At 48.9% G+C, this 25,655-nt stretch overlaps 1 protein-coding gene across 1 annotated transcript in view; it reads right to left on the bottom strand.

The window, feature by feature from the left end:
• Positions 1–25,655, bottom strand: part of CFAP251 (cilia and flagella associated protein 251) — a gene marked incomplete at its 5' end in the record, with an annotated part of 63,019 nt that overhangs the window by 4,267 nt on the left and 33,097 nt on the right. The window contains 4 exons of the mRNA XM_080821639.1: positions 17,515–17,658; positions 17,868–17,958; positions 21,972–22,135; positions 22,798–22,912. Of these exons, the coding sequence (XP_080677765.1) occupies positions 17,515–17,658; positions 17,868–17,958; positions 21,972–22,135; positions 22,798–22,912 (514 nt within the window). The remainder of the gene's footprint in view (positions 1–17,514; positions 17,659–17,867; positions 17,959–21,971; positions 22,136–22,797; positions 22,913–25,655) is intronic.

Raw genomic sequence — 25,655 nt, 5'->3', positions numbered from 1 at the left:
CTGTAAGATAGCTGGCCAGTTTCTCAATCCTATCAGCACTGTTACTTATTATCATCTCTTACCTACCCATCTCATAGTGTTTCAACTACTTCCCTGCTTTGGCAAATAGAGCTTAATTTCATTTAGGAGGCAGAATCCTCACAAACTTGGAAATTATAAGAATAAGCAAATAATCCCATGTGAAACTCAAATATAGGACCAAGGGCCCTAGTAAATTTCAATTAACTGCACCATGATTCTTGTTTTCTTTCCTCTCTTTTCCACTTTCAATGTGCAATATTTTATATATACAAAAGATTACATGTAACTTATGGGGTTTGATTAAAAAATGAATACCTAAGAAGCCACCATTCATTGAAAAGGTCAACAAAATTGATAAAACTTTAGGTAGAATAACCAAGAAAAAAAAAAAAAAAGAGAAAAGACTGAAAATACTAAAATTGGGACTGAAAGAGGGGATGCCAGTACCAACTTTTCAGAAATAAAAAGGAGGGTAGCTCTTTCTGCCCACAGGTCTTGTCTCTGTGCTTGAATAAAACCGCCTTTTTGCACCAAATAAAGTATGAACAACAGCCTGTCAACAGGATAACTTAGATGAAATGGACACATTCCTAGAAAGAAACAAATGACCAAAACTGACTCAAGAAGAAATAGAAAATCTGAATAGACCTATAACAAGTGAAAAGGTTGTGAAAAGTGAAAAGATCACTATAACAAGTGAAAAGATTGAATTGGTAATATTAAAACTTCCACAAAGAGGAGTGCCTGGCTGGCTCAGTCAGAAGAAGATTCGACTCGATCTTGGGGTTGTGAGTTGGGCCCCATGTTGGGTGTAGATTGCTTAAACAAAACAAAACAAAACAAAAAACCTTAAAAAAATTTTTTTTTCCACAAAGGAAAGCCAAAGACCAGATGACTTCTACCAAATACTTAAAAAATACCAATTCTCCACAAACTTCCCCAAAAACAGAAGAAAAGGGAACACTTCCCAATTCATTCAAGGAGGACCGCTTCCTGATTTGGAAACTCATTATGCATTTTCCAAGTTTTCTAGAATGAGAAAAGGGTGCTGACCGGACTATGGATTCAAAGGAAAATGCGGTGCCCTTTAGTGCAGGTCTCCAATGGGTCTCCTTAGAGAACCGGCGGAATGAGAGAAAGGGAGAAATATAAAAACAAACAAAACCCCTCCTCAGTGTCCTCCTCCTCTCTCTCTGCACTATTTTTGTACCATGCATACTACAGTCAGCTGAAATTCAGAAACCCAAGTTATGTCTGGCAAAGGGCTAAAAATTAGTAATTTATTTTAATATTTACATTTTAAACTGATACATTTCCTAATAAATTGTGGGGCTTGGAATTTTACAGAAAGAGAGAAGAAGAGCCAAAGAAAAGTGGGAAATTTTTTTTTTTTCCCCTGAACATGAACTCAGTTTTGGTCTGTAGGAATAAATCAGGAACTGAATCTGTATTTGTATGCAACATTTATCAATAGGTAACCAATTTTTCCCTGTGCACTACATTTTAGAAAACAAAAATTGGAAGAGCACCCGTTTGAACCTACACCAAATATCAGCTGGTCTGGGGCACCCTAGTGCCTCGGTCTGGCCCCAAGTATCAAGAAGAAAACAGGGCGCCTGGGTGGCTCAGTGGGTTAAGCCTCTGCTTTTGGCTCAGGTCATGATCCCAGAGTCCTGGGATCGAGCCCTGCATCAGGCTCTCTGCTTGCTTGGCAGGGAGCCTGCTTCCCCCCCTCTCTCTGCCTGCCTCTCTGCTACTTGTGACCTCTCTCTCTGTCAAATAAATAAATAAAATCTTAAAAAAAAAAAAAGAAGAAGAAGAAGAAGAAAATAAAAGTCTTTTGCAGTCCAACCAACCAACCATAATTTCTGTGAAAGATTTGAGGTACTTTCTTTCCATTCCCCTCCCATGCATACAAAATATATATGTATATGTTTTGCAAAATTCTCATCACATATATACATAATTTTGTATCCCGTTTTTTTTCCCCCTTAAACACTGTATTTTAGTGATCAGTATTTAGATTAGTACTTAGATTAGTATTTTCAAAGAAGCCATTTATTTTCAATGTAACATTTGAGGAATGGTCTTTTTTTTTTTTTTTAAGATTTTATTTATTTATTTGACAGAGAAAGACACAGCGAGAAAGGGAACACAAGCAGAGGGAGTGGGAGAGGGAGAAGCAAGCTTCCCGTGGACCAGGGAGCCTGATGCGGAACTCGATCGCAGGACCCTGGGATCATGACCTGAGCCAAAGGCAGATGCTTAAGACTGAGACACGCAGGTGCCCCTAGGAATGGTCTTTAGACATAACATCATTGGTTACAGATACGAATAAACTTTAGATGATACTACATAAGTAACTTTAAGTGGTAACATTTTCATACAGAACATTTATTTAGTTTATATTATGTACAATTGCAAGTTATGTATAATTTTATGTATATATAAAACACTACCCAGCATAACATTATTTAGATTTTTTTACTGTATTAATTATAATTGTATTATAAACATGTGCTACCATTTAACTATGAGGCAGTAGAGACTAGGGCTCAAAGTTTGATCGTTGATGATAGACCTAGGTTCAAATCCCGACTTTCCCACTTTCTTTCTGAACTGACTCTCAGTTTCCTCATCTTGAAAGAAGGGGTAACGGAGTTTTGAAGTTTACTGCAACAATGTATTTAAGGTGCTAAACATTAATGCCTAATACACTGTTAGCTCTCAAAAGGCGGTAACTATTCTTGGGATTATTATATTGTCTATGCCCTTGCTAATTACGACACATGTAATTTATTATATAAATTATAATTTATAGTTACATAAAGTATATGTATGACTTATAATTACATAAATAATATACATGATAAATACGAATTATAAACGTCATACACGATTTAACTCGATTCGGAAATAGAAGACTAAACCAAAAACAACAAAAATGAGCTCAAAATCGGGAGTTACTCATATCCAGAGTATTCCGAAGACCTCAGCGAACGTTCTCAGCCCAAACCGAGCAGGTGATTCACCTCTTTAACTCTTTTCCCATGCGACTGATCAAGGATCACTGCTCGAAAAGCACCGAGCTGGCAGTTAGGGCACCCTTGACATCTCTTTCCTGAGCCTCCTTTGCAAGCGTGAGTTGAAAAGGCAGACTTCGGCACATGTCAAGTTCACGCTGGGAGAGGAGCCCCGGAGACAGCATGGAACGCTGCGAGCCTTCCCTGTGCCCCAGGGCGAGGCCGCCTGGGGAGGAGCGGAGGCTCCCGCAGCCCTGCCCGGACCACGGTGCTTGGCTTCGGCCAGGCCTTTTATCGGCATTCTGGCCCTTCCTCCGCGAAGGCTGTGTTTCGTTTGATTCACTCGAGCAGCTTTAAACATTGGGGCCCCTTCCCAGAGATCCTGATTTCATTCATCGGGGGTGGGGGGGGGAGTATAAGCAGTCATATTTTTTAAAAGCTTTCCTTGGGATCTGAATGTACCGCCAGGGTTGAGAAGCGCGGCTTCAAATCAGGGGTGCTCAAGCTTTGTCAGGGGGTCAACAGGATCAGGAGGGCTTATTTAAAAAAACACTGCAGGTCCCGCCCCCAGAGTTTCTGATTCAGTGAGTCTGGTTGTTGGGGGGGCGGGCAGAGAGTCTGCCTTTTTTAACAAGTCTCCAGTGAGGCCAGCGCTGCTGGCTTGGTGGGGAGGGGCACCTCTTTGGGAACAACTGGTCTTAGACCAACGAGCTTGGGCAGAGGGAAGACACCAGTTCCCAGAAGAATCGGGACCTGGCTTGGGGTGTCCAGTAGAGAGGCGCGTTGTAGGGACCCAGAGAAGTAAGAAAGAAACGAAACCAAGCACAGGACGCAGGCACAAGGGAGGTCATGGGAGAATTTTTCTTAAAATACACAAAAGGCTTCTTTAAAATAACCACTTGCGGGCACCTTGGTGGCTCAGTTGGTTAAGCGACTGCCTTTGGCTCAGGTCATGATTCTGGGGTCCTGGGATCGAGCCCTGCAACGGGCTCCGCCTGCTCTGTGGGGAGCCTGCTTCTCCCTCTTCTGCCTGCTACTCCCCATCTTGTGCTCTCTCTCTCTGTATCAAATAAATAAATAAAATCTTAAAAAAAAATAAGATAAAATAACCACTTGCTGCCCTAGTTGGTTTCGTTCAGTTTAGTAGTGGTAACTGAGCATTTGGTTTCGTGCTAGGTGAATGGAAAGCAAGCCACTTCATTATGATGAGAACAGCCCTGCACTCTAGGACTTCTCAGGCGGCAAATATTTATTAAACACCTGCTAGGTGCCAAGCCCTGGTCTGGGCCCTGTGAGGAGACAACGTACACGGAGAGTGAACCAAAAGGAAGGTCTGTCACTGCGGTTTGGTTCTCAGCCCTGGCTGCCCGCAAAGCACCCCTGGGGGGCTTTCCTCACCAGCCGAGCCCAGACTCCCCTCCTAGAATCACTGCTCAGAAGGGCGGCCCAGGCACCAGCACAAGTGACTTAATCTGTTTGGATACAGCGGCTCTCAGACCTTCGGTGCCAAATGCAGGCGCTTGGCTGGAGAAGCCCTCGGCGAGGTGGGCCTGGGAAGGCCTCATGGAGGAGGTGGGTGGGGAGGACGGCCAGCGAGCATCCAGCCAGTCTAAGGCGAGGGGGAGCACGTGTGAGGAGGGGGGTGAGCGGGGGCTGCGTGAGAAGCTCCCCCAAGCCCCTCCCACGTGTCTCCTGTCCCTGTTGGAACCACCAACGACAAATGGAGCGGCTTCAAGCACACAAGCTGGTCTCCTAGTTCTCAAGGTCAGAAGTCTGCAATGGGTCTGCAAAGGGCCAACATCAAGGTATGTGTGGGGCTGCGTTCTTTCTGGAAGCTCTAGTGGAGAATCTGCCTGTGTTGCCCTGCAGCTTCTAGAGGTGCCACTGTTCCTTGGCCCTTCCATCTTCAAAGCCAGCAGCCTCATTACGAGCTCTGACGTCTCCTTCCCTTCTCATGCCTCCTCCTCTGACCCTGACCTCTTGCCTGCCTCTTGTAAAGACCCTTGTGATTACACCCGGTCCGCCAGATTATCCAGGATAATCTCCCATCTCAAGATCCTTAATTTAATCATGCTTGTGATATCCTCTTGCTATGTGAGGTAGTGCATTCACAGGTTGCAGGAATTAAGACACGGACCCCTCTGGGGGGGCATTATCCCTCCTGCCACCCGGCCGGCGGGTCGGGATTCCAATGAGGCACCAAGGACCTTGGTGCTATCGGCAGGTCAGAGGAGGCACACCGGCAGGGTTCGTGTGGGACTTCCAGAATTAGGAGGTTTCATACAGAAATCTAGCTTTCAGGGGCGCCTGGGTGGCTCAGTGGGTTAAGCCTCTGCCTTCGGCTCAGGTCATGATCCCAGGGTCCTGGGATCGAGCCCCGCATCGGGCTCTCTGCTCTCCAGGGAGCCTGCTTCCCCCTCTCTCTCTCTGCCTGCCTCTCTGCCTACTTGTGGTCTCTCCATCAAATAAATAAATAAAATCTTAAAAAAAAAAAAAAAGAAAGAAAGAAATCGAGCTTTCAGACTTCTCTTGGAAAGTCGGAGGTAGGCCTGCATTTCCAGACGCAGACCTGAGAAGAAACCATCCCCATTAGAGAGAGGTGTTCTCCGGGAGGGACACGGTATCCAAGCAAGGGGGGCCCCCTCTGGCTAACCCCCTCCTCAAAGGAGTCTTGGGGCCATAGGAGGTGCCCACCTAGACGCCCTGCCCTCCATCATAGACCATGCTCTGGGAACCCGGAACCCCAGGACTAACCCCCCCCCCCAGCCCCAAATAACCCAAGCCCACTTCCAGGGCCTGCAGGTCTCCTGAAGTCATCCTCCGAGAGGGACCTGCACTGCGACCACACCCACGGGGCTGAAGGCTGGGCAAGGAGGGAGCCGGGCAGGAAGACAGGCGGTCGTCACTGGCCTGGCCCTCCTCACGCCGCCCATTCAAGAGTGAAACGCAAGGAGCCCCGGAATTTGAAGGAGCCCAAATCAGAGGGAGACCCGTCAGGGCAGAGTATTAACAGCTTGCTGCTTGGTTTGTAACTTCCCAGGCTTAGCCACGCGGTGCCTGGGCTTCTGCGGGCCCTGCCGTGCAGCCCGAGCGGGAAGGGAGGCCCGGTCCTGGTGGGCTGGGTCCCCTTGCTCAGGCTTGTTTTACTCTGCCTCGGCCATTCACTCCCATGGCAGCAGGAAGCCACTGATGGCCTTAGCACCGTTTTCTACTCGCGCTTTCTAGCCCCCCTGTGAGGCAGAGGGGAACACGCGACACTTGAGCGCGGGCCTCCCTCGGTGGACAAGCAGGCTGCCGGCTGCTGGCGCGCCTCTGTTTCTCTTGTGCTGGTTTCTCGGGCTCGCACAGGCCGCACAGGCCGCGAGGACTCTCCGCCTGCTCAGGCCCCCTGTCCCCCGCCCCAGGGTGCCCTCTAGCGCAGCCCCAGCAGACGAGGAGCTGAGGAGTCCACTGTCCCCGTGCGTGCGTGTCCTCACCCGGGACCCTCTCCTGGGGCCCCGGGGCAGGGGAGGAGGGCGCTGGGGAGCAGACTGCCAGGCCCCGCAGCCCCGCCGCACACTCGCATCTGGAGACACCTCCGCTATTTATGCTGGGCTCCGTGACTCACGGCCGCTCCCTGTTTCCTCCAGGAACTATAATTGGACGGCGGCTGCCTTTCTCCAGGAGCGAGACGGGCCACGCCCGCGGGACCCAGTGGCAGGGTCAGGCCAGCCCTTGGTGCTTGGCCTCCGTGCTTGCTCTCTCCCTGCTGTCTGCGGAGAGGGTGGCCCAGAAACGACAGCACCGCCCACTCCGGGGCCCCTTAGGAGGACTTTCCCCCAGGCCCTCATCAGAGCCCCGGGGTCAACGCTTCCAGGCTCTCCCTCCAGGAAACGGCTTTAAAATCTAAGTGTCGGGGCGCCTGGGTGGCTCAGTGGGTTAAAGCCTCTGCCTTCGGCTCAGGTCATGATCCCAGAGTCCTGGGATCGAGCCCCGCATCGGGCTCTCTGCTCAGCGGGAAGCCTGCTCCCTCCTCTCTCTGCCTGCCTCTCTGCCTACTTGTGATCTCGGTCTGTCAAATAAATAAATAAATAAAATATTAAAATCTAAGTGTCAAGTCCTCCAGCTTGTCCCAGACCCACAGTCGAGGGTTTGTCAGCCAAGCGCTCCCCGCTCTTCAAAGTCCTGCTTCCTTGTAGCTACCCAGAAACACGCACCCAGAAACTGGTTCAAGCCAAGAAATAGTAAATAGAGACCAATCTGGCAGTTCCTCGAACATGGGAGTTATTGATATGGCAATTCTACCCCCTAGATACGGAGGCACGAGAAATTAAAACCCAGCTCTTGTACACCAATATTCATAGCGGCATTACTCATAAGAGCCAAAATGTGGAAACCACCCAAATGTCCATCATTCGATGAATGAAAAAAAGCGACACATCCATATGAATATGAACAGAATATTATTCAGTTACAAAGAGGAAGGAAGCGTGGACACCTGCTACAAGCCGGAGGAAACTTGCAAACGTGATTCTCCCGTGAGAGAAGCCAGACACAAAAGACCGCATAGTGGATAAGGCCATCGCTATGAAAGGTCCAGAACAGGCAGGAGGCAGGAAGGAGACGGGTGGGTGCTGGAAGCTGGGAGGTGGGAGTGGGGACCGTATTTGGTGGGTCACCGTATTACATGCGCTAATGGGTGTGGGGTTTCTTTTTAGGGTGATAACATGCTCTGGGATTAGACAGCGGTGATGGCTGCACAACTCTGTGAACTAAAAGCCATTTCCAATGCATGAACTGCAGGGGACGTGATAGAGCTCCGCAAAGGTTGTCAAAAAGAAAGAAAAATAATGGGAGGTCAAGTCATGGCAAAGGCAAGTAACAAAGCAAATAACACTAATATTTTTTTGAATATGTTTTCCACCACCACTATGACCTATCCTGTTACAATCATAAAACCAATAAAGATTAGTACATGCTTGTTATTAAAAAATTCAAGCAAAGATATATAAAGAGAAAAGAGATATAAAGCAAAATAAAATGCCCTATAATTCCCCACCCCTCAGCTATAACCAGCGTTCAATATCACGATTTTTAGGGTTTTTTTTTTCCTTGTTCACACTAACGCGTATGTGTAGAAACAGAACCTGGGAAGCCCCACTTCCCCATCTGTAAAATGGAGACCATAAGAGCATCTCCCTGCCAGGAGGGTTAGACACCAGCGGGGTCGGCATAAAACTGGGCGTGTGGCGAGAGTCCCAGAGAGAAGGGCCTGGTTGTTGCTGGTGGTGCTGGTGTTATTATCGTATTGTCGTCCCCTGCACTCTTTTTTTAGCGGCTGTGTGGCATTTCAGGATTTCTTTCTTTAAATGCATTAAAGTGTGAACAACGGAAATCGTTTTGTCTTGCCCTGATCTCTCTGCAGGGGCGCACACTGCTCCCTGGTATAGGGGCTCTCAGCTGACCGGGAAGTCCTCCCTAGAGCAGTGGGCCACAGAAGGAAATCCTGACATTTCTGTTTCAGAGCAAACCCAGCATGTTGAGGGCTTCTTTTCAACATGCAAATCTCCCAGTTCCCATGGGGTCTTGATCAGGGCAGACACTGTGCCCATGACCACTGGTTCGGATTTCTCCTCCTTGCATGGGGAAAGCTGCGCTGGTTGGCCACGGGCTCTCCATCCCAGCTGGGACCATGGTTTAGCCACAAGATTAGCACAAACGGCTTTGGGAGGATTTGTTTGTTTATCTTCCGGGGTTTTGTTCTAGATACAAAAGCAACACAAGCCACATGCTTGTAGCTAAGAAAAATTAAAACATTACAGAACTGTATATTGTAAGCCCCCTTCCCCATATAACCACAACTGTCTTCTAAGGAGGGTAGAAACTACTAATGGGTAATTTTTCATTTGTAGACCCTCGAGATGGGCTTGTGTTGCAGGTTTGGACACAGAAGCTAAGAGAGCCAAACTGCCGTGGCGAACACAAGGAGAACGTGGCGTTCCTGGGCGTGCACCAGGACAGAGGGGGAGCAGAGCACTGAGTCGTGCATGGGCTGAAGGCCAGCAAGAAAGCCCCTGTCAGGGTGACTGGCAGGACTGGGAGAAACGTCTAAAAGCAGTTTCTGGTACATTGCTGGGAAATCTAGTTCTGTGTCTCTTTCTGATGATTCCCAAATTTTCAAGAAAGTTGTCTTCCACGAGTGGGCTTTGTTTTTTTGTGGAAACTGAGGAATGAGCTGAGTGTCAGGTCTGGAATGACGTGGGATAGACATGGGGTAGATAGAGTCTGCACACACACATGGGAGCCCCCAGGGGAGCCCCAAAACTCTGACTCTCATGGACCAGAGCCAGGTTCCAGCTGGTACCAGAGGCCCCTGCTGACACGGGCTTATGTGCACAAAGTAGGAAGTAAAAATTCTCCCAAAGCCCACCCCTCAGAAGTCAATGTTGTTAAGCATTTGGGGCGTGGTCTTTCAGAGTTTTGCTAGGCGTGTACGAGTACCTAAATTATTTTTAATGAAATGAGCTCATGCTTTACACATGGTTTTGTGACTTGCCCTTTTCCCTTTAATCACAAACCCTGTACGTGCTTTTTGAGTCAAAAAACGTTGGTCATGGGGCACCTGGGTGGTTCAGTGGGTTAAAGCCTCTGCCTTTGGCCCAGGTCATGGTCTCAAGGACCCAGGATCGAGCCCTGTATCGGGCTCTCTGCTCCGTGGGGAGCCTGCTTCTCCCTCTCCCTCTGCCACTCCCCCTGCTTGTGCTCTTTCTCTCTTTGTCAAATATATAAATAAAATCTTTACCAAACAAATTTTTTTAAAAGTTAAGTGATTGTTTATTCCTCTCTAAGTATTCCTAAATAAAACTAAGTTCCTGAATGTATCAAATGCTACTACTGATTACCCTGAAATCAAATAATAATGTCAGGGATTCTCCTTCCCTTGTTGTCTTTGTGCCAGATCTGACCAAAGCCCATCACTCACTCACTCATCTGACCAACTATTTGCAGAGTGTCCCTTACGTGAACACTTGCCAGACACACTCCTCTCTGCTCACATTTATAGAACTAAGTGGTGACACAACTGTTAATTCAATGCAAAGACCTATCAGGATTAAACAATGATTGCTCTGCAAGCAAAACAGAAATGTAGCCACCAGTAAGCAGAGAACCCGAGTGACGCACAGGCAAGTCCCCAACAGGGCACTCTAGAGTCCTGCAGGAAAAGAAAATGATGAAGCTAGAAGACGAAACTTTGTCCTGTGTGAACGCAGCTGTAGAAAACCGTGACGCCGAAGTTTTGGTTCCTTCTATAACATTACAAACCATGCAAATAGTTCGTTTAAAAAATGAAGATCTGTTAAGTAGAGCAGGCCCTCCCCGACCACACTTTGGCTGTGTTATGCGCAAGTACAGGGCTCTGCAAAGGATGGGAGGGGTTAGGAATTTTCGGGGAGGGTTATATTCTTGTGTAATTTGGCTTCAATTTACCACACTGACTAGATTCAAAACCCCTAGGCAGTTAAATTGACGTAAGAGAAATATAAGTAACGTATAGCCTGCGGGGGGGGGAGGGGCACTGGTGTGAACCTCTGTGACTATGTCTTTTATGTAACCAAGTGCTGAGGTCTTCTACTACCTCTGTGTCCTTCTTGTGGCTTCTCGGGGATGGGGGAACAGCTGCATCTTAATGGGAAATGTTTCATTAACCACAACGAAGCCTGAATTTGAAAGTTTCAAAGCCCTGAAAACGTTCTTATGGAAGTCCCTATAAATCTAATGTGAAAACAAGAGACCAAAATATTTTCAGATAGAAACAGACTCATCAGCTCGTGAGGTCTGCACGCTGATGTGGCCACATCTGGGCCAGGGGCCTTCGGAAAACATCTCCAAAGAGTGAGTGTGTTTATTTAGGTGGACTGGAAACCCTGGAGGCCAAGGGATTTATGAAGACCTTCCGGGGGGCACTGAAACTCTCCTTTGTGACATTGAGGAGAGAGGGCTCCAACAGCCATTGGAAACCATACAATCGCCATTTCCACTTCTTTTTGTGTATAACTGAGGCTCGATGCCACTTTGCAACATTTGCTGCAGACGGACTTTTTTTTCTGGGGACGGTTTACTCATCAGCAAGACCTGGAGAGGGTGTTTAGGTCTCAGTATGTTTTGCCAGTGACTGGCTGACTGAGCACCTTCAATCACGGCACGAGCTTCCTTCCACAGGAAGCAGTTAAAGGCCGGTCGCTCTGTGCCCGCCATCTGTCTGTAGCACCTCACATGGCGGGTAGTGAGGGTCACAGAGGCTAAACACCGAGAATTCCCTTACCAGCCAAGCAGGACTGCAGAGGACGACACATTGAAATGAGCTTAGGGCTGAAAATCAAGGATCCTGAAGGAGGGGTGCGTGGCTCGCTGCCAGTAGAGCATGTGCCTCTTGATCTCGGGGTTGTGAGTTTGAGCCCCACACTGGGGGTAGAGCTTACAAGAAGGAAGGAAGGAAGAGAGGGAGGGAGGGAGGAAGGAAGGGGGAAAGGAAAAGAAAAGAAAAAAATCCCTTAAAAAAAAATCCTGAATGAGAAAACTGCCGTCAGTTTGAGGACTTTCAGTCACTTATGCAAAGTGCCTTCACCAGATGAGTCAAGGAACTAAGAAACTGGTTTTAGAAAGGAATTTGTGAACAAAGAACGGCGCAGTCAGAGGAGCACCGGCCCCGAGGTCTTTCACAAGCTCACGTCCAGAGATGAGGACACGATGATGAAAACAACGATACTCGATGGTATTTTCCAAACGTTTAACACGCCGCGGGCTATGCTAAGTAGATGCGCGGTTACTCTTCAGCCACCCGTCCCAGGAGGTGGGCGCTACTACTCCTCCCGCTTCACAGATGAGGAAACAGAGACTTGGAGAAGTCCGGGACGCGACCCAATCGCGCGGCTGCCAAGTGGCTCCAGGCAGGGTTCGTCCCCGGGGCCACCTGATGCGGGAGGCGCTGCCTCCCTCCACGGACGGCTTGAACCAGAGAGACAGCTGATGCCCGCCCGCAGGACACGTGTGACGGTGAACCTGAGACACCTACAGGGGCGGAAGAGGGACCCTCTCCCCGGCTAGATGACGGAGTAAGGGACACCCCAGTTCCAGAGGCCTCCCCGTGAAGTAAGAGTGTGCGGCACCTGCTTCAGAACAGGCCAAAGGTGCAGAGAAAGTTGGTGGGTCTGGATGTAACAGGATCTGATAATTGTTGAAGCTGACTGATGGGTACACGACAGTTTATTACACTATTTTCTCTGCTTTTATCTGTTTGGAATTTTCTAAAATAAAAAATTAAAAATAAGTAAAAGAGGGGCTGTCTCATGAACCTCTTAAACAGAACATGCCGTGTTGACAGGAAATACTAAAGCGAGAAGAGGGCTAATCAGTAGCTACTCTGTGTGACACGGGGGTTGGGGGGGGGGCTCCTTGGACCCACGTCCGTCAGTCCTCAAAACAACGCTGGAGGTGCCAGCTGTCGCCAGCCTCGTCTGACAGACACGGTCACAGGAACTCAGACTCTCGCTGACATGACTTGCAAGGGGTCAGCTAGGTCAGCCAGGTTCCGGGTCCCTGCACTTCTACCAACGTATGCGTTTCCCCTTCCTCACTCTGGAAGGTGATATGCCAGCCAGTCACCCCGAGAAGATGGGGGTTAACTTAAGATCAATGCGTGGGGAAAAAAAAGGAGAAGACGAACCACAGATACAATAAAGAAGAGAAATGCAGGGGAGGGGGGAAGGGGGAACCCAGGTGAGAAGTCGAAAGCAGTTATTTCCAAAGTGAAAAAAGAAAGAGGTTTCCATAACCAGTCCAGTTGGGGGATGCCGTCCCGCTTGTGTACACCTCACTTCCCAATGTCCAGGAACCTCCGAAAGCCTCAGAATCGTGGACCCATTTTTTTTTTCCTCTGCAGAATTCCACTCGGAGCCCACTCCTGCCGCCCCAGAGTCCTCCTGGTGAAGGGGGCTGACCCTGCCTCTGACTCATGGGAGCGTCCAGGCCTGGCCAACCTGAGGAGCGCCTGCCCCGAGGACAGCGGGAGGAGGCTGGGGGCAATGACCGGGGCTCTGGAGTTGTACCCGCTGAACATGGGCCCAGGGACCTACTGAGAAGCAAGGCAACGCGGAGGAAGGAGAGGCCTGGGGGGGACGACGCTTCCGGTCAGCAGTATGTGGGCCTAACCTAGGTCATTCTGGGCATTACCTCTACCTCTAGACTTGGAATCCTGCGATCCAAAAACTAGTCTACGTTAGGTTTCGGTAACCTGTAACCAAAGGAGGGTCCTGACTAATAATCCTGTTTCGCTTTGTCTAATCCTTCCTTGAGCAGGAGCGGCCCTGGGAAACAGCTCACCGGGCCAGTGTTCCAAGGCGGGGAGGGGGAAATGCAGACTCCCAGGCGCCCTGCTTGGAGAGTCTGACCCGCTCTGCCGGGGATGGGCCCGGGAATCTGTTCTTCCTGTAAGTGCCCCTCGTACTTCTGAGGCGGTCTGCTGGTTTGGGAACTGGCCGTTCGAAGGAACGTGCTTTGGAAGTGCAGCTCTCTGTAACACTTTCATGTGGGTTGCACAAACTTTCGCCATAGTCGCTGCCATTTCTGGGCATGTACTTTTACAAAATGTACATTGGTCCAAAGGCCTTTTGAGGAGCTCAGAAAACCCGCTGTGCGGGAAGGCACTCGTTCAAGTCTCTGCGTGGGTCTCTGGGCCCTCACAGCTCATTTTTCCCGATGCTATTTGGAGAATAAAAGTCACCTTCCAGTCAGACCCAGAGGCCACGAAAACAGGTGGTTCTAGGTGCGCCAGGAGAAGTAACGGGGACCACAGCTTCCCTCCCTGAAACGCACCCAGCCGGCAACGTGGGCACCACAGCGTAGCTGGGTTTCAGGCCTTCTGTGTGCCTGATGGTGGGCTGCAAAATGCGACATTTTTGGAAAGCTGTTTGGCAGCGGAGCCTCGAAGTTCCTATTCTCTGACCCAGTAATTCTATTTCTAGGACTTGGAGACTGGAAAATAATCAGAGGAGTATGCAAAAACTGGAACCAGAGATGCTCATCGCAGCCATTCTCAGACAGCTGAACACTTCAGACAACCAATGTGTCTGTCAGCTGGGGACTGGTTCAGTTAAGTACACAGCCTGTCAAAAGCACGTCATCTACATCACACCGAAAAGCTTCCGCGCAGCCATAGAAAGTAGCAAAATGAAAAGGTAACCTACGGCATGCGAGAAAATATTTGCAAGCCACATTATCTGACAAGGGGTGGATATCTAAAATATATAGGGAACTCACACAACCCAACAGCAAAACAAACAAACAAACAAAAAACCCCAATGTATAACTGGGCCAAAGACCTGAATAAGTATTTTTCCAAAAAAGATATTCAAACGTGAAAATGTACTCGACATTACTCATCGTCGGGGAAATGCAAGTCAAAGCTGTAATGAGCTATCGCCTCCCACCTGTTGGAACGGCTATCCTCAAAGACGAAAGGTAAGTGCTGGCAAGGATGTGGGGGAAAATGGACCCTTGTGCACTGTTGGTGGGAATCAATACAGAAAATGTGATTTCTGGCTGTATAATGGAATATTATTCAGCCATAAAAAAGAAAGAAATTCTGTCCCTTAGGACAACATGAATGAAACTTGAGGGCATTTTACTAAGTGAAGTAAGTCAGACCGAGAAAGACATGTATGTGGAATCTAAAAAAAGAAACCCCAAACTCATAGAAACACAAAACAGACAGTGGTTGCCAGGGTACAAACTTCCAGTGACAAGATGAAAAAGTCCTGGAGAATATTATGTACAGCATGATGACTATAGTTAACAATCCTGTATTGTATATTTATTTGAAAGCTGCTAGAGGGGCACCCGGCTGGCTCAGTCCTCAAGTGTCTGCCTTCGGCTCAGGTCATGATCTCAGGTCCTGGGATCAATTCCTGCATTGGGCTCTCTGCTCGGCAGGGAGCTTGCTTCCTCCTCTCTCTCTCTCTCTCTCTCTCTGCCTACTTGTGATCTCTCTCTGTCAAATAAATAAATAAAATCTTAAAAAAAAAACAATAGAAGGAAGTCCACCAAAATGTGAACAGTGATCATCTCTGTGGAATTTCTATTTCTTTTTTATAGTTCTACTTTCTAAATCAGAAAAAGTTATAAAATTAAGATATGTCCGCCAAAGGCAAGGGAAGCAGGGGCAAAAATGAACTATTGGGACTTCATCAAGATCAAAAGCTTTTGCACAGCAAAGGAAAGAGTCAACAAAACCAAAGACAACTGACAGAATGGGAGATGATATTTGCAAATGACATATCAGATAAAGGGCTAGTATCCAAAATCTATAAAGAACTTATCAAACATGGGCACCTGGGTGGCTTAGTTGGTAAAGTGACTGCCTTTGGCTCAGGTCATGATCCCGGATTCCCAGGATCGAGTCCCACATCGGGCTCCCAGCTCCATGGGGAGTCTGTTCCTCCCTCTGACCCCCCACCTCCTGCTCTCTCTCACTCTCTCTCTCTCTCAAATAAATAAATAAAATCTTTGAAAATTTTTTTAAAAAAAGAACTTATCAAACTCAACAGCCAAAGAACAAATAATCCAATTAAGAAATGGGCAGAAGACATGAACAGAAATTTTGGCAAAGAAGACATCCAAATGGCCAACAGACACATGAAAAAGTGCTCAACATCACTTGGCATGAGGGAAATACAAATCAAAACCACAGTGAGATACCACCTCACGCCAGTCAGAATGGCTAAAATTAACAAGGCAGGAAATGACAGATGCTGGCAAGGATGCGGAGAAAGGGGAACCCTCCTACACTGTTGGTGCGAATGCAAGCTGGCGCAGCCACTCTGGAAAACAGTATGGAGGTTCCTCAAAAAGTTGAAAATAGAGCTACCCTACGACCCAGCAATCGCACTACTGGGTATTTACCCTAAAGATACAAATGTAGTGATCTGAAGGGGCACGTGCACCCGAATGTTTACAGCAGCAATGTCCACAATAGCCAAACTATGGAAAGAACCTAGATGTCCATCAACAGATGGATGGATAAAGAAGATGTGGTATGTATATACAATGGAATACTATGCAGCCACCAAAAGAAATGAAATCTTGCCATTTGTGATGACGTGGATGGAACTAGAGGGTATTATGCTTAGGGAAATAATCAGAGAAACACAATTATCATATGATCTCTCTGATATGAGGAACTTGAGGGGCAGGGTGTCATGGGGATAGGGAGGGATAAAATGAAACAAGATGGGATCGGGACGGAGACAAACCATAAGAGACTCTTAATCTCAGGAAACAAAATGAGGGTTGCTGGGGGGTTGAGGGGGAGGGATAGGGTGGCTGGATGATGGACATTGGGGAAGGTATGTGCTATGGTGAGCGCTATGAAGTGTGTAAGCCTGATGATTCACAGACTTGTACCCCTAAAGCAAATCATATATTATGTATTAATAAAAAAAATAAAGATATGTCCTTTAAAAATCATGTTTTCAGGAGAACCTAGGTGGCTCAGGTGGTTAAGCATCTGCCTTCGGGACAGGTCATGATCTCAGGGTCCTGGGACTGAGCCCCACATCAGGCTCCCTATTGGGTGGGGAGCCTGTTTCTCCCTGTGCCCCTCTTCCCACTCATGCTCTCGCTCTCTCTCTCCTTCTCTGCTCTCTTTCAAATAAATAGATAATCTTTTTTAAAAATGTTTTCAAAGAATTATTAATAAATGCAAAATGGTTCGAACAGCAAGTGGAAATATAGAATAAAAAAATGTATTCAACATGGTACCCATTCGTTTTTTAAAATTTTATGTAACTGTTACGTCTGTGTATGTGGGATTATAAGTAATTATGTTCTTCATTCCACTTGTGTACCTTTTCCAAACTTCCCACAATGAAGGAAAACCCAGTCAAGTGCACTGTGAATCACACACGGTCTCTAGGATGACCATTTTCCCTGCGGTGCTTCTGGTCCCTGGGAGCCCCTCGCAGCTGGGGCGTGTTTTGTGAGGGTCATGAGGACTGACGGCTTCTTCTGAGCCCCACAGCCCAGCATGAGCGCCCACCTCCCAGCGGCACCCCATTCACACAGGCTGGGGTGGACAGCAACTGCGCCCTGAAAATGACCCCGACAACACCCGTTCCCTGAGCTCTCCCTGTGCGCCCAGCCCTGCGCCCCATGATTCACAGTCATCGCCTCCTTGAGCTCAGCGCAGGCCCGTCTGTCTAATTCCAAAACCCAAGCTCTTACCTGTGTCACACTCCAGTAAGGAATAAGACTTTCCGGAATATCTTTATGGTAAGTCTGTTTCTAAGGGGCACGTCTGGTACACCCAGAACCTTCTTTCTGATCCGTTTATGTAAGAATGATGTTAAATTTTTAGCTTGACCTATAATTGTTGTTCCCAGAGGTCGTTTTCATAAATAACGGATCCCACTGCTGCTCTTGTTTTCTTTCTACCTACCTTCTCTTCCGATGGGTAAAAGCCAATTGCTCTCATGACAAAGGGAATCTCTGACAGGCAAATGTGTTCCGACACCTCTCTGGTCTCCATTGTATCAATACCTTGACTACGGAGCTGAGAATAGTAAAAATAGTCTTCCAGCTCCTGCGTGGAAATAAAATGGAAACACGACACACATTTTGGCTTCAGTCTGAAGCATCCATTAGGACTCCAAGGGCATTTTCTAGAAAGCACATTTCGAGCTCAGTGGGGGAAAGAGATTGGGAAAAAAGCGAGAAGGTTCACCCCAGGCACATTTGTTTTACAAACGTAACTAGATGTTAGCAGCAAGTGTTTACTCTGAGGACAATTACCCTGTAGAATTTTCCTTCCCTGCCACCAGCCACCAGACCATAGAACGGGGTCAAGTCTTCGCCCCCAAGAGAAACAGCCGCGTCCAGCGCTCTAGAACAGTAACAGAAACACCGTGTTAGAAGGCGCGAGCGCAGGTCAGCAGGCGTCGCCTGGCACCGCGGGTCTCGTGGGGCATTACAGTGCCCGTACAATTAGGGGCTCTAGAAACCTGTTAGGAAGGTTCCCTCGAAAATGAGGCTGAAAACGACAAATCCCATCTCCATACAGAATCTGGTGGTACAGGGCACCCGCCTTAATGACAGTGATACTCTCTCGCTGATGACAGGGCAGGCGCCTGGCAATTTGTCTGCAGTGTTTGGGGAGCACGGCTCTCCTGAGGGAGGGAGGGAGGGCCCCTGTGTGCTGAACCCACACTCCTCCCCAACAGAGCAGCTGCGCCCGTAACGTGAGCTCTGCATATGGCCGGAGCCAAAAACCGGGATAAGTGCAGGTACATTGCCAACACTAATTGCTTCCATAAAAACTCGGGAGGCCACCAGGGACCCACGCCAGTCAGATAAAAATAACCCTCTGCTCTCTAACATGGGGTCAGGCTTTCTAAAAATAGGCACTGTAAATGGTAAGAAAACCTACTTTTTGTATGAGACTGACTTTGCCCCATACAAAATACACGTAATACGAAGTCATCGTAATAATCCACTAACTGGATTTCTGCTAATCAGGCCATTAGCTTCTTTGTGGGGTTATTAAAACACACTTCAGTGTAGACCACAGCGGCGAAGTGGTTTAAGTATCCAGAATCTGGAGTCGAAGGGACAAGCATGAGCCTTGGCCCTGACACCTGCAAGTGTCATGATCGCGGGCAAGTGACAGCCTCCCTGAGCTTCTGTTTCCTCATCTGTAGAATGGGAATGATTACAGGTCTGCCTCGCAGGGTGGTTGTGGAAATGGACTGAAGCCACATAAAGGGCTGGACGGACACGAAGCCCTCCGTTCTCCTGCGAGGAGTGTCTGTTAAGGTGTGCTGTTGAACCCGAAAGCCCGGGTGTGAGTCCCAGCCTCTCCACTGACTACAGTACCTAGAAGGGTCCTTTAACACCCAGGAGCTGGGTTCTGGACACATGGGGATGCCATGTGGGGATACCAGTCATCCCTGCCCCCCAGGATGGCTGTGAGATGAAATCAGGCAGGCACGGAAGGCAGTCAGCACAGGGCCCAGCCCAGAGAAGGCTCGGTGCGAGGGAGTTAGGGTTATTCTTCTCTGTTGAGTGGGCTATCAGTATACACCGATGTCTTTCTTCAAAGAGCCACAAGACCGACTTGGTCCTCTTACCAGGCCCTGCATAAGCAGGCAGCACTGGCGTCTGGGGGGCTGTGTGTTCTCCAGGTGGGTCCGAGGCCTCCTCTGAAGCAGGGCCCAGCCACACCCCCAGCTCTCTCTCGGCTCTTATATTCGTCATGGAGGCAGGTGTCTAGCTGAGAGGGCTCCCCCTCTGTGACCTCTGGGCATTGCCCAGGATCTGTGGGAGGCCACTTTCAGCCACGTGGCTTGGGGATAGGGCCAGGTGAAGGCCAGAGTGACGCAGAGGAGCCTGTCACTACCAGGAGTGCCTGGGAACAACTCCCAAGAGCCCCAGATGCCCTGGGAACAGCTCCCCGGTGGTCAGGACTGTCCTGCACCTCCTGCTTCCTGGCCACTGCCAACAGACACGGGACAGCCAGAGGGACAGGACTGGGGTGGTCCAACCGAAGCCAGGGAAAGAGACCCACTATCTCTGTGGTGTGAGCAACAGCTTGTGGGATCTGAGGACTGTCAGTGGCCGTGGTTGTGCTGGGCGATGAAATCTAGTTGTACTGAGAACAAAGCCGACAGCAGAGCCGGGCAGAGAGTGAATGCTGAGAGCACACCGTTCTGGCTCTTCCCGTAGGGTGGACCGAAAGATGCCCACGACCGTCTCATGAATTCCCCTTTGTGCTTAAGCTGGGTCTCTAATGCTTGCAACAAAAAAGGGGATCATTAGGGCACAAAGGGAAGCATGCTTATAGAAAACCTACTGTGTGCTGAGACATACAGACAGTACTTCCAGGAAATGAGCTCAGTCAGGAGAAGAAGCAAGTACTGTGACACATGGCTAAGTGTTCACAAACGCTCCCCAGGGGAGGAGGCGCAGGGGCGGGGAGAACAGCAGCGGTGGTAACCTCTACTCTCAAAATGGTGATGATATTCCCATTTAACAGATGGAGAAACTGAGACCCAGGAGTTAAAGGACTAGCCTGAGGTCACACCACAAGCAGGCAGGAAAGGTGGTATTTAAATCGGGTCTTTCTGCTCTTGTCTGAGCACGGCAGCAGGACGAGAGGTGGGTGTGAGGTTGAGCATCAAAAGTAAAGGGGGGTTTTAAAATAGGTGCCAGACAAGGGGAGGAGAAGGGGGGGCATGCTAGCAAAGACGGGGCAAAGGCCGAGTATGTATGGACTGAACCCTAGGAGAAGATGCCAGGGAGGGAGGGGTGTGTCCGGGAGAAGGGCGATGTGCTGCAGGGATGGTATCTGGCCCAGAGCACACGGATGAAAATCATGGGAACGTTAGAGGACGCAGCGTCTTAGTTTCGCCCTGACTTCCCCCGTCGGTAGACCAGCAGGGAATTGTGTTTGTTTACTTGTTTAGCGTTGTTACATTTCTTCCCATTAGTGAAGCACTGAACATATTAAGACACCAGAAGCAGCAATGAAGTGCTAATTAGTTTATAACGATCCTTTGTCCCCACAACAGATTAAATTGAAATTCTCAGAAGCCTGGACTCTGGCCAGGCCCAGGAAAGCCATTGGAAAGCGGGTGTCTTTTTTTTTTTTTCCCTTTAATCTCTACCATGATTATGGAGAAGAGGACAAAATGAAAAGGAGGAGATTTTGTTCTGTCCCCAGGGTGTCGCTCACGCCCACTGTCCCAGGTGACAGACTAGCTGCCAAGGAATCAAGCAGCTCCTTCTGGGCACATGATCGGGAAGTGCCAATGCACGAGCTCACCTCCAGCTTCTAAATTCCCACGTTCCCCAAATCTGCTGTCTTAGCTGAAGGCAGAGGTGAAGGTCAGAGCTCCGACTGCAGTCTGAAACCAGCGTGGACCCAGAGCAGATCTACCTGGCTCTTCCTGGCCCCGTTTAAGAAGTTTCGATGTCTGCCATATAAGGGAGATGTGCACTTGGCACATGAATCCAAGGAAGGAGGATTCTTTGGGAGGGAAAGGGCCTCCAAGCTGTCGGTACCCAGCTCTTGAGTGTGACACTGCGGGGCAGGAGGCTCTCCGAGAGGCAGGGGCTGGAAAAAGGTGCCCAGGGGTGGGAACCGGCTCTGCCCTGTGGCAGCTCAGTGAATCTGGGTAGACGAGAAGACTGCTGTAGCGCCCGCCCCCTTTTACAGTAAGGCTCTTTAATAAGGCCTTCATAAATAGGAGAGAGAAACTAAAGTACTGAGCCCCTAGCTCTGCGTTAGTCAATCCTTACAAGAATCCTATAAAAGTCCCTATTACTACCCCCTCCCCCCCCCCCCCCGCATTTCACAGACAAGGACTCTAACGAGCAGAGATGTTCAGAAACGGGTCCTAGGTGTCACAGCCGGCAGAAAGGAGGCTCCACACCTGAACCCATGTCTCTCTGACCTCAAAGTCCGAGTACTCGGCGGTGTTCCAGCCTGGACCTCTCCGGCCTCACCCAAGGCAGAGTCTCAGCCCAGGGCAGGTGGGTCAGAAGAACAGACTGGAAACACATGTTACTAGGAATACCATTGCTGTTACATAGGCTTTGGAGATTTGGGCAAGATCTTTCTAGCTGGCGTGAATCTGCAGATGACAGTGCGGGAAGTATTTCAGGGGCCGCGTGTGAACAAGGTGGAGTCACGCCGCCTTCACTGCAACCCCCATCGGTCCCTGAAGCAGAACAGTAACCTTCTGTCTGCGTACACATATAGGCAGATGTCATGGGGGAAAAACCCGAAGGCTGGGCCCGAAGTAGGGCCCGACACCTATCTGCTGTGGCTGGTTAAAAACAGGGGGTCTACAGCTGACCCCTTCCTTGTGGGGCCGAGCTTCTCACCTGGTCACTTACCTTAAGTTGATTTCCCACTGCACCACTGATCGATCCTGTCCTCCCGCCGTGAAGGCCCAGCAGCCGTCATAGGAAAGGGCCATTCCCGCCACCCCACTGGGATGGCATATGATGGCAGATGTCTTGTGTGGATTGCCATCAACTGGTAAGATCTGAAGTCCAACCTAGAGAGAAACAGGTCATTGGAAATTCAGAATCAGATGACTGGGCCCCAGGCTCAGGTCTGGTACGTCTGCGCATCACCTCTAGTACAGTTTACTGGAAGGACTTACGCGTCTAGAACCACCTCAGTGTGTGCCAGCCTGTTTCATGGGGTCGGGGGTTTACACACACACACACACACACACACACACACACCCTGTGGGGTTGTCCCTCAGGAGAGAGACGCCAGGTTGCGGTAGCAACACAGGAAGGAAACTCTTACCGGTCTTCCTAGTCAGACATCCAAGGTTTTCCAGGATAGTTCTGGAATCCTATGATTTTATGCTTTTCAACAGATTATTTATTAAACGTAGAACCAAGAGTGGCTAGTTTGCATGTCTTTATGAGATTTTTCCATGTTAATAAATCGGAAAGAAAAAAAAATCCTTTGGTGACCCCGTGTCTTTATGGGAGTACGGAAAATGCAGTAACTGCTCAGAAATGCTTTCTAAGACCCAATTTTCACTCGTTTATGGCAATTTTCAGGATCACTGTGGACCGGGAGGAAGTAGGTCAGAGCTAGGCTATGACCCCTGGCATCCTGGAGTCTGATCCTCGTCGGGGCGGACTGCTACCCGAACCACACAGAGGCGTCTCCGGGAGGCAGAGAGCCGAGGGCTGATACCTTGTCTCTGTTAATAAACACCATGTAGCGTTTCTGCAGTTCCAAGGTGCTTTTCACTGGGAGGATTTGTATCTGCTCAATGGGAGAACCAAAAACCGGCCCAAGAAGCGTCTTTCTGCATGAGAAAAAAAAAAAAAAAAGGAAGAAAAAGAAGCACTTTTTTTTGGAATTCCACAAATCTGAACGAGCTGACTAGCTACCTTTCATGAGACCGCACACGTTCTGCATCCCCAATTTCCTGTCCTGTCACTCAGCAAAGAACCTCTCTCTCCGCCGCTGCTCAGAGCCGCCATAAATGAGGGGCAACAGCTCCAAACAGTAAATGCTCCAGGGAAAGGCTGATTGTGAGGAAAGCTTTCCGTGGTGGAGGCTCTGACTTTCCTCCTTGACAGCTGAGTGAAGGGAACATTATGCCTCGAGAACGCGTATAGGAACAAGGGACGGGGAAAACGCGGTGAGGAAGTGGCACGCGTTGGCGGGGTGTAGGGAGACACCCCTCCCCCAGGGGTAGGCCGAGAGATCAGAATGAGGGGTCGCCCTTGGCTCCAGACCCCTCACATACATGCACCTGACTCCAGGGGCAACACACAGACTTCCAAAACACCGTCTGTGAAAACAGCTTTGATGAATCATGCCCGGCAATGGTCAGGCTTCTTTAGCTCAGACTCTGCTAGAAATCTGATCCCAGGCAAGGCTCTGGGACATTACCTGCAGCCCAGACAGGAGCTTCAGGATCCCTGGCTCCCACAGGCACCTTCTGAGGCCTCGGAGGCGTCCTGCTGTGTTTAATTCTTAATTATGAATCCTTTTTGCTTTTTATCAGGGCCCACAAGATTGAGTACACTTCATAGCCTATGAAAGCTGGATCTTCTCCCGTATGAGGTCAGCAGCTATTGCAAACTTCTTATATGATAAGCCCCTCATTGTTTAGATATGTTTTCGCCCTGGGACCCCCATGCCCAGCCCGTGTCTGGCGGGGACGGTACACACCCCAGGCGTGTGCACCAACTAAATGAAGTGCAAATCCATTAAGCAGTCTTTTTTAAGGCCCTCCTGTGCCAGGCTCTATGTGAGGGGCTCAGGACACACACATGAGTAAGGTTTGGTCACTGCCACTGAGCTCACAGCCTGACAAGAGATGACAGACATGGCAGCACTGTGAGGGGAGAGGTGTAGGAACGAGCGAGTGCAGGGCCCCGAGACTGCTCTGAGGAGGGAGACGTGCGAGCTGGGTCTACTGTGGTAAGCTGGAAAGGTGGAGAATATGGAAGAGACAGACAACAGGCAGCAAACAGAGGTGGCACAAGGCCATGGGAAGTGGGTTGTTGTTGGAAAACTGAAGAAAACGTAAAGGGGCCAGGGGCGGGGAGGTGGAGGGCAGTGAGCTGGGCAAGGGGGCCAGGGCCAGCTGTGAGAGTGCCACGGGCAGGGGGCGGTCAGGTCAGTGATCCGCGGTCAAGTTCATACACATGGAGACTGAGGTAAGGTGTCAGACATGTTAAATGGCTGCCTGAGGGACCATGCACCAGCTAGCTGCAGGTCACCCTGAGTAAGGATGTCTGAGGGCTCCCCCCAAGCATCACCAAGTGGACAGAGGTAGGGAGAGCACGGCTGGGGCAGACTCTGGTTTGAATCCCAGCTCGGACCCTCAGTAGGGGCAAGGCTGTGGAGAACGTGCAACCACCACATACTGCTGGTGGGAACGATACCTGGTGGCATCGCTTTGGGAAACAGTCTGGCGGTTCCTCAAATGGTTAAACAGAGTTATCAGGTGACCTGGACATTCTGCTCCTAGGTCTTTGCCCAAGAGAAATGAAGCAGGTGTCTGCCTGGAAACCTACACAAAAATGTTCACAGTAACCCCGAACGGAGACGACCCAAATGTCTGACAACAGGTGAATGGATAAATAAGGTAGGTTTATACCATGAAATATGATCCAGCCGTAGAAAAGGAAGGAAACACTGACACACACTATAGCATGGATGAGCTTTGAAGAATCTTGCTAAGTGAACGAAGCCAGACACAAAAAGCCACATGCTCTATGGTTCTACTTACATGAACTATCCAGAATAGACAAATCCACAGAGACAGAACATGGCTTGGCGGTTGCCGGAGGTGGGGCCGGAGTAGGGGAAGGGAGGGAGGGAATGGGGAATGACTGACTGCTCATGGGTATGGGGCTAAATAAATAAAACCTTAAAAAATTTTAATAATGGGTATGGGGCTTATTTTTGGGGTGATGGAAATGCTCTTGAATTAGATAGTGGTGATGGTGGCGCAACTTGGTGAATATGATAAAAGTCACTGAAAAGGGGTAAATTTTATGATATGTAAATTAAATCTTAATTTAAATCATAAGTAAGAAAAAGGGAAAAAAAAGTCAAACTAAAAATCAGCCTCCCGGTGCCTCAGGTTCCTCACCAGCACATAGGGACAATGACATGCCTACCCCGAGACCGTGTGAACAGTAAGTCGGTTAATATATATAAAGCACTCACAATTTCTGGCACATAGGAGGACCCATGGAATTGTCACCTCGTATTGTTAAACGTATCTGACAATTTTGTAAAGTTACTATCTTTTGCTTCTGACTGAAAAATGTCACATACTCCTTGCAAACCATTTCAGACATTTAGACATGCAAAAACCTGATAATCTACCCAGACCCCCACATTGCCACACCCTTGAGTCCCCAGGGACTTGAGAATTTCCTTTATATATTCTAACTTACATAGTTTTGTGTGAAAAGTCAACAGATTATAGGAACGTAATTTTATAGGAAAATACATTATGTCTTGGGAGCTATTTCCATGTCACTACGCAGACAGCACACTTTTTTTTTTTCTCAAAGCAGCAT

This window comes from Martes martes (genome assembly GCF_963455335.1).
Source record: "Martes martes genome assembly, chromosome: 13".
NCBI classification, from domain to species: domain Eukaryota; kingdom Metazoa; phylum Chordata; class Mammalia; order Carnivora; family Mustelidae; genus Martes; species Martes martes.
The sequence above is the reverse complement of the archived record's forward strand: the minus strand, read 5'-3'. Positions and strand labels throughout refer to the sequence as shown.